Source organism: Monoraphidium neglectum (assembly GCF_000611645.1).
Source record: "Monoraphidium neglectum strain SAG 48.87 unplaced genomic scaffold scaffold01718, whole genome shotgun sequence".
Lineage (NCBI taxonomy): Eukaryota > Viridiplantae > Chlorophyta > Chlorophyceae > Sphaeropleales > Selenastraceae > Monoraphidium > Monoraphidium neglectum.
This window is the reverse complement of record NW_014011910.1, coordinates 4,237-13,043: the sequence shown is the minus strand read 5'-3', so window position 1 is coordinate 13,043 and position 8,807 is coordinate 4,237. Positions and strand designations below refer to the sequence as shown.

The window sequence follows — 8,807 nt, the reverse complement described above, 5'->3', positions numbered from 1 at the left end:
GGGCGCGGCCGCCGCGTCGTCCGCGTCGCCCGCATCTCCTTCGCCCGCCGCGCCGCCGCCGCCGACCTCCCCGCTGTCTCCAACGCCGCCACCGCCGTGGTCGTCGTGCGCGCCGCGCCCGCGCCCGGCGCCGCGGCCGGGGGGCGGCCTTCAGTTCCAGCATCCAACCGCGGGCAGCAGCACGGTGCGGTGCGGGGCGGGTTGTGTGCGTGAGGACAGGTGGACATGGGCGCTTGATGACATCATATATGCATCACCCCTTTCCACTCGTTGAGTGGATGTAATTGGTCGTGGTGAAACAAAAAAAATGCCCCAAAGCTAGTACGGTGGTTGGGAGCGCAAGCGCTGCAGGGCTGCGGCAGAGCAGCGCCCGCCAGCCCGACCCGCCAACGACACTCGAACCCCCAATTCCGTGAGACTGGATGGCTCCGAAAGCATGCGACCGTGGGGCCCTGCGACAATGCCTCAACCAGCCCACCCGTCTCGCGCCGCCGCCGGCGACAAACGCCCAGCAGGCGCCGCTCCCCACACCCTGCACGGCCGCCCCAACGACAGTAGAATAACATATGCCAACCCATGCCCCGCGCCTCTGCAACCTCGCAGCAGCCCTCCCTTCCTTCCCCTCCCAAATACCGGCCCCGCGCTCTGCCCCCAAAACCCACCCGCCGCGCCCGCGGCCCCTGTGGCGTGGTGGGCGCCTGGGGCCGCCGTCCTCCAGCAAGTCCCCCTCCTCCTCTGCCCCCAGCGGGCCGGCCGGCGCCCCTGCCGGCGCCTGGTACCCCGGCGCCGACGCGTCCAGCGGCTGCGGGGATTGATCCGGCCGCGTTTTATTGTTCCAGGCTCCATGCGAGGGCGACGTGCGGCCTTGGCTCTCGTTGTGCCGCCCGCTCCGGCGCGGCCCCCGCGCCTCCTGAAACCCCCGAACTCCAAACCCCACCTGCTTCGAAAGCCGGATCTCGATCACGCTCGCGAAGCGCAGGCCGCCGGCCGCGCCTCCCTCATGCTCCCCCTCCTCCTCCCCCTCCTCCTCCTCCTCATCCCCCACGTGATGATCTTGGTGCCCACGGCCGCGCCCGCGCCCGCGCCCACGACCACGGCCGCGCCCGCGGCCGCCGGCGTGGCGGTGCGGGAGCTCGGTCACGGCCACGCTCGTTATGGAAATTGCCTGGTGAAGCCCGGGCACGCGCCGCTTCAGGACCTCGGCTGCGCGAAGGGATGGTGGGTCGAGGCAAAGGTGAGGTGGGCGCTCGGATTGTCCGGCATGGGACGGGGCGCGGCGCCGCGGGCAGACGTTGGAGCTTCGTGAATCGGTTTGAAATGTTTTTCGTTCGGGCTGTGGCGCGGCGCCGCACGGGCGGGCTGCTTGAGTGGGATGGGCGCCCGCTGCTCCGCCGCCGCGCCCGCCCCAAGCCCATCCGGCTGCCCGCCGCTGCCTCCGGGGCGCCCCCGCTGCAGCAGGGGCGACCCGTCTTCTCACCGATCGTGACGGCCTTAGTAATGGCGCGGCCCATGGCGTTGAGCGTCACGCTTTCGTGTCCCTTGGCGCCCAGGCACGCCTCACAGTGGGCGACGCACGCCCTCATGTTGTAGACCGAGGTGATGCGCAGCTGGGCGGGGCGCGCCAAACGGAGTGACCGGAAGGGGGCCGCGGCGCCGCACCCACCGGGAGGGGGAGCGAGGGCGCATGTGAGGTGGGCTGCCCGGGCGGCGGCCGTTGCGCTGCCGGCGCGCGGCGCTGGCGCATCGAACAATGATGCTCAAGACTCCACGGAGTGTGCCTCCCACTGCAAACGGGCGAACGACGAACGAAGGGCGCTCAAGACCATGCGAGGCGCGCGGAAATGAAGCGCGCACGCGGACACACTGGCGCCGCCACGCGGCCCTGAGCCCGCCGCCGCCCACACCTCATTCTCCGGCAATCCGTCCTCCACCTTTATGCCCTCCACAGCCTTCGCCACCTCCTGCGCATCCCCGACTCCGCCCATCGCCGCTGTAAGTGTCTGCGCTGACGCTGCTTGCTGTATCCGCTGCAGTGACGGGCGGGGGCTTGCGTGCGGGCGCCGCAGGGAAGCAGGTAGCAAAGATAAATGAGTGATCGACCTTCCTGAGATGCTTTGGAATCAGGCTCGCAGGTCGGTGATGACGACCCGGCGTGATCACAACCAGCCAGCAACAGCCACGACACTTTAACACAAAGGCGCTTTCACAAGCAGAACGGGCAAATCCAATATATACAACGAATCAAAGCCTTTGGTTTTGGTTGCGTAGAGATCTCCGGCAGTGCTTGCCGGGAGTCGCTCGTCCTGACTCCACGTACTGCATGCGTTATTACAGTCCTGGGATGGTAGTCAGGCGTGGTTTTCAACTGCTAGAAGCTGTTGAGAAGCCCATTTCTCATCCCAACGTGCTACGCCCTGGCCAGGTGTGGCAACTGGCGTGGTTGGTGGCGTCATGGCCAATGCGCTTGTCGGGTCCCCGCGCCGCCGCAGCCGCCGCAGCCCCATTCACAGCAACGAGCCACTTGCGGCGTCCGATTGACAGTAGATGTTGAGGCTGCCGAGGCCCGGGGGCGCCAAAGGAAGGGCGTGTAACATTTGTTGGTAAGTTGAGCGGCAGCCAGCTGAAGCGACGTGTGCCGCGCCAGAGGCCGGCTGCTGGCCAAATGGGCCGTGGGGGGGGGGGCAGGGCAACAGCAAGCGCGCTGTGTTCTGCAGGGAGGCTTAAATGTCGGAGAGCGCCCGCGAGTGCCTGCACGGCTGCTTACAGTGATTATGCATGCCCAGCACGAAGGCAGGGGGCGCTGCAGGCGCGCCGCTGGTGAGCACAGATGCAGCAGCACATGTTGGTGCACACACGCCCGGGCGGTCTGGCGTGGCCCTACACTGCGCCACGCGCATCGCAGAGTGCGGCCGCCACGGGCTGCGCAACCCTGTGCATGCCAGGCTGCGCGCTGCCAGACCCCTGCGTGAGCCATGGAGATCCGCTAAGCGGCGCCTGGCGGGTCTGAGCTGGCACCATGGCTGCAGAATAGCAGGCCTTGCTTGCTCACACTGCGCAGCAAAGTTGCTAACACCGCCCAGGGCCACGGCGCGGCACGCGTGCGACGCACAGCCGCGCGCAGTCGTAGGCTGTCCAGCAGCGCGGCTACCGCGCCATGACTACCCAAGTCCGACGGCAGGCCTGCAGACGGGGCGCCATGGGACGCGCCGAGGGCGGCTGCTCAATGGGCGAACAGGTTCCCTGCGGTCGTGGCAGAGCAGCCCCCGCAGCCAGCTCCCCCTTGTCTTCACCGCAAGCGAGTCCCGTCCACTTGATCTTGCGTCTTTTCCGCAAGTGTCAAATGCACGGGAATCTCAACCCAGTACCTTCCTTCGCCATGCAGCGCGGTATACTTTGTCCGTGGATGCGCCGCCGCCCTCCAGAGTTACTTGGCGATTTATTCAGATGTGTGCATGAGAACGAGCGGCGTCAGTCCTCAGCTGCAGGGCTGCGAAATGTCGTCGCACTACCTGCCGCTGCTTGCACTGCCGTGCCCCTTGATTGTGCTCACAACTGATGGCATTTGGGTACTGGTGTCAGATTTCTCTACGGTATTAATATGTCAATTTAAGCCAACAAAACGTGAGGATTCCCGCATTATAGCTTTGGGCTTCGCTCGGAGCTGCCTGAGAGCGGCTACGTTGCAGCATCTTGTACATGAAAGAGCACCCCTCCATAAAGTCACTGGCAAATTACCTATCGTAGTACTGCAGAGTCCCCGGTGCGCAATTCGACGCGTGCAACCGGGACTCGCCGCCCAGAGCAGGAGACGGATCAAGCCGCTTTTCTCAGACTAAAAGCGGTTTGGGACATGATTGAGGTTATCTGAAGCCATCAAAAGTCGGCAGTGGAGTTTGCGGTCGTGCAAAGACGGAGCACCTGAGGAGCCCCCAGTGTCCTGCCGCACAGACCCACTGATGCGCCTCTGCCCCTCCCCACGCACGCGCAGAGGCATGGGGCCCTCTGCTGTCCCATTCGGTGCCCTGCTGCTACTGTCTCTCCTCCTCAGCGCGTCGCACCCGGGCCACGCGCTCCAGTGAGCCTCTGAGGCGCCAGTGATTGCTAGCCATTTCTCAGTTTGACGTTGCAGTGCTGCACCCCAACGCATCATGTGTGCTGCAGTGCAGGCTGGCGGCCGTGCTGCATGCGTGCGCGCCCCCATGCGTGTGCTTCTTCAAACCAATCACCTGCCACCCCGTCCCCCGCTCTCCTGCCCACGCCACACCGCGCCGCGCCATACCGACGCACGCCCGCAGGGCGAGACCGCAGCAGGCCCTGCTGCCAGACCAGAATGAAGGCGCAATCTGCAGGTCCCTCAGACTCTGCCACCACTCCCGAGGCCTCGCATACACCAGCATCGACGTCTTTGCCGCCCTGGAGCCCCTGTTTGACCGCCTCGCCCTGCGGCCGGTCAACGACTATGTAAGCATCGCCGCAGCCAGCGGCGGCCCGGGCTGCATCCGAGGCGGGTGCTGCTGCAGCGAGCCAGTCGAGGTCCGGCTGTCGCTGCCGGCCCCGGCGGGCGCCGAGGCGGCGCAGCTGCTGGAGCGCGAGGTGGCAGCTTACGTAGTCAAGGAGCTGCCGCGGGCGCTAGGCGGCGCGGCGGCGTGCTTTGGACAGCTGCGGGGCGCGCCGTGCGCGGCGGCGGCGATCGAGATCGCGCCAGCGGCGGAAGTGGCGCCGCGGCGCCGCGCGCTCATGTGAGTCGACATTTGGGGGGCGAATTCAAGCACAATGTAGTCAGGCACAGCGTATTGCTCCTACATAGTTGGGTGTTTGATCTTTCGAGTCAATGATGCCACAATCTCGCCAGCCTGCTATGTGTCCAGTGTGTCCCTTACTGCACTCACCGCTTGGGCACAAGTGCCGGAAGGGAAGCCATTCGACAGCGGTGCAGCTTATCAACGGCCCGTGCACGAACTCCTCACGCACAACAACAACTCCAAATCCTGCTGCAGCGAGTTGGACCCTGCCGCGGGGCTCGCGCCAGGGGAGGTGCCATCAATGCTGGCTGCCAGCCGATCTGATGAATACGGCTTGGAAGGAAGCTACGGCGATTACGGTTACGGCAGCTACGGCTACGGAGGCTATGGCGGTTACTAGACTTGGTTATGCAGCAATTATTGAGAAACATTGGTCGTGACGAGGCACGACTCATCGCGCTCCATGCGGGCGTCGCTCGGTGAAAACCAGCGGGGCTTGCGAGGATGGCAGCCGCTCCCCAAAGCCCCACCGCCTGTCGGGTTGCGCAGCGGATAGGCACAGCCAGGTGGCGCGTGCGGTGGCGCTTGCTGCCAGACCTCTCTCGAGGGCGGCGGCACGCCGCCGCTACTGCGTGGCCACGCATGACGGCCCTCCACCAGGGCATCTGTTGAGGCGCTTACACGGCGCAGCAGGTTCCCAATCGTTTATGAGTGTGATTGTATCAAAAACTACAATGATTGTGATCAGGCGAGAACACCAATCATGATCAACAGCGTGCACACACTGCTTTGCTGTTATCTTACTGCACCAATCAAGGTCGCGCTTTGTCACGCAATGCACCAAGGTTGTGCAATGATCAGTTGGGTTCAATAATGAGACAAGTGAGCCTGTTGAGGGGCTTTGCTTGCTGGCTCGCTGATGGGTAAACTTGCTATGCAGCGAGCCACCAAGGGTGCAGGGGTTTTGAGAGGACGTTTGAGGAGTTTTCAATGGGGCGCAGACTTCACCTGTGTGCACGCGCGTGGTGCATGCGCCAGCTGGTGGGTGCACGCGGTCATGATCAGTCATCACAGTGCAACGAAGTAAAATGGAATGGTGGCCTTGAGCAAACTCCTGCTGCTGTTTGGCAGCAAGTGATTTATTGCATATGTGTGCACACGGATGTGCACATGCACGCACGCGTGCATCGGGACACGGCACATGCATGAAGCGCAGGGGGGGCGGGCGGAGTTGGGACTAGTGCAGAGAGTCGAAAGCGAGGATACAATACACCAGCGGTCGCGATCAACGCTTGCTGGAAGATCTTTCTGTTACAAACGGGCCAATACCGGTATCACAACTCACGAGTGTGGTGTACAGATTTGACGTCAGCCTATTTTGCAAACAAAATTGAAAATAAACAAGCGCTCCGGTCAGGATGCACAGTCTGCGGCCCATTCTTTCAGATCAGTTGAACTTTGGTTTTCAACGGCGATGTTCGCTCCATAGGAGGCTGGAGAAGCCTTTGAGGCAGCATTCTCTTGGCTCTGGTGGCGCCGGAGGTGGCGACGGGCACTCTGGTGGTGGCGGCGGCGGCGGGGGCGGTGGCGGCGACAGTGGCGCGGGTGACGACGGTGAAAGGTGCGTGACGACGACCAACAGCACCTCAACACCGGTTGGCACAGCTCTAGAATCAGCCCTGGATTATCAACCACGCTCCTGCGCTTGTCTCGCAGGAAGGGCCGGGGGGTTTGGCGGCTGGGGCGCGGAGTCGCAGTGGTGAGCGCAGGGGCAGCAGCACGCACAGACATCTCGTTGCCGCCTGCCGGCACGACCTCCCCTCCCAGCATACGCTGCAACCAACAATCACCGCAAGACGCACGCACCACATGCACCACATACACCACATGCACCGCATACACCACATGCGCCGCATGCGGCGCTCATGAAGGTGCATGGCATGCGATCCGCAACGCTCCCCCCTTGCATGCAGGGCCTGGCGGCGCTGGCTGCGGCGGTCGGCGCAGAGGACGCGCGCCTCGCGTCGCAGCTGCCGCGCCACGACACCTCGGGGTGGCGCGTGTCCGTGATAGTGCCGGTGAGTGACATCCCAATCCTATCCAGCATCCAAGTACCGTTCCTTGCCGTGATCACTCCCGGGGAAGGGGGGTGGGGGGGGGGGCAAAAGTGAGGTAGCATCGGTCTGGTGCCATGTGTCCGCTCCGCTGCGTGCTGCTCCTCCCCCCCACCCCACCACCGCGGCCCGCCGAGCTGCCTGCCGGTGCCGTGCGCGAAGGGCAGCCTGGGGCGAGCTCCCACACAATCGCAGCCGCGTGCTTCCCATCACACGGCCTGCCTGACGCTGCATGCCGGGGATTCCATCTAGCTACATGTCTAGTAACAACGAGCGGCCCAACCCTCCATCTGTCGCCGTCAGGTTTTGAACGAGGCCAAGGGCATCCAGGAGGCGATCGCGGCGCTGCAGCAGCTGCAGCCCCCGCCGTTTGAGATCATAGTCGTTGACGGCGGCAGCACCGACAAGTGAGCGAGATCGGCTGCCGTTGTAGCCGGTGTGAGATCTCTGGGAGCACGGCCGTTCACCTTCCAGCTGCGCCTTGTGTCTGAGTTTTGTCTTGCGGTGTGCGCAGCGGCTGCTACTGCGGGCGCTGACGCGGCACACGTGTCCGCAGCCGTGCCGCCCGCACAACCCCCAACCGAAACCCTCTCCCCTGCCCGTCACGCCCACCGCCTGCATCCCCGGCCCCCGTCACCGCAACAGCACGATGCAGCTGGCGCGCCGCAGCGGGGCCCGGGTGCTGCGCAGCCCGCGCCGCGGCCGCGCCGCCCAGATGAACTTCGGAGCGGCGGCGGCACGGGGGGAGATCGTCGCGTTTGTGCACGCGGATTCTAGGACCAGGGGTGATCTGGTGGAAGTGCTGAGGGCAGGATTCAGAGATCCTAAAGTGATGGTTGCCGGGTTCCGCACAAACATAGAAGGTGCGCGTGTGTGCGTGTGTGCGTGTGCTTTGGGTGTGTGCGTGTGTTTTGTGTGTGTGCATGTGTTTTGGGTGTGTGCGTGTGTTTTGGGTGAGTGTGTATACGGTTTATATGTGTGTGTGTTGTGAAGAGGCATACATGCTCAAGGCCGCCATCGCAGGGGGGGGGGGGCTGGGCCGCAGCAGCGGCCGACCACCACCAGCAGCAGCAGCAGCAGGCCGCGGACGCCCCGGGCCCTCCAGCTTGGTGTCCCTTGCGCTTGATGTCGGCCGCAGCTCCCGCGTGCGCATATGCGCACACCTACACCCAGCGTGGACCCGCCAGGCCGGGAGCCAGCGCGCGTCTGCCACCCTCCAACTTCCGCTGAGCCGAACCTCCGGCCGCCCAACTTCCGCCCCCGGCGCGCAGACGGCGGGCGGCGGCTGCGGGCGCTGACCGCCAACAATACTTTGAAGACCTGGTGAGGCGACCCTGGGGGACTTTGGGGGGGGGGGGCGGGGTCATGTCCATTGGGGGACATGAGACCAGCAAGGGCCAACGCAACCGGCTCTTCTTTGACCGGCCACCTTTTGATTGGCTGTCGTTTGACCGGGCGTTGTGTGACTGGCCGCTGTTTGCCTATCTGCCGCGGCTGCCGAGGCGCGCGCTCCCACGGGCGCCCGCCTCGCTTCGCCCACCATGCGGGGCGGCCCGGGCGCTGACCCCTCCCTCCTCACCCGCGGCCTGCTGAGCGACCGCGTCCGCCAGCGAACGGGAATGTATGCGGTGCAGTGACGCAACACAAGACCTCCCGCTCAGAGCACCCATAGACACCCGCACTCCCAAAACACCTTTTCCCCTGGCCCTCAAATACCCCCAACAACCTCCCAAAAGACCCTCCCTTGCCCTCAGACAAGTGGCACACACCGCACCCTCGAAAAGACTGCCCGACTGCTTCCACATATTTCCATATCAATGATAATTTATACATGCACCCACATCATACTCTCCCCTCCCTGACATCACCCCCATGCACCTTCACCCCACCCCCTGTGATCCATATCCCCTGGGAACGGCCCCCTCCCCTGCCCCAAAAGACCCTCTTCCGC

The 8,807-nt window shown here is 64.5% G+C and overlaps 1 protein-coding gene across 1 annotated transcript; it reads left to right on the top strand.

Moving 5' to 3' along the window:
* Positions 1-5,615: 5,615 nt before the first annotated feature.
* On the top strand, positions 5,616-7,267 carry MNEG_8813 (hypothetical protein; the record flags this gene model as incomplete). The annotated part of the gene is made up of 3 exons (XM_014042717.1): positions 5,616-5,624; positions 6,716-6,820; positions 7,160-7,267. 3 exons carry the CDS (start codon positions 5,616-5,618, stop codon positions 7,265-7,267), a joined length of 222 nt encoding a protein of 73 aa, XP_013898171.1.
* Positions 7,268-8,807: the final 1,540 nt, after the last annotated feature.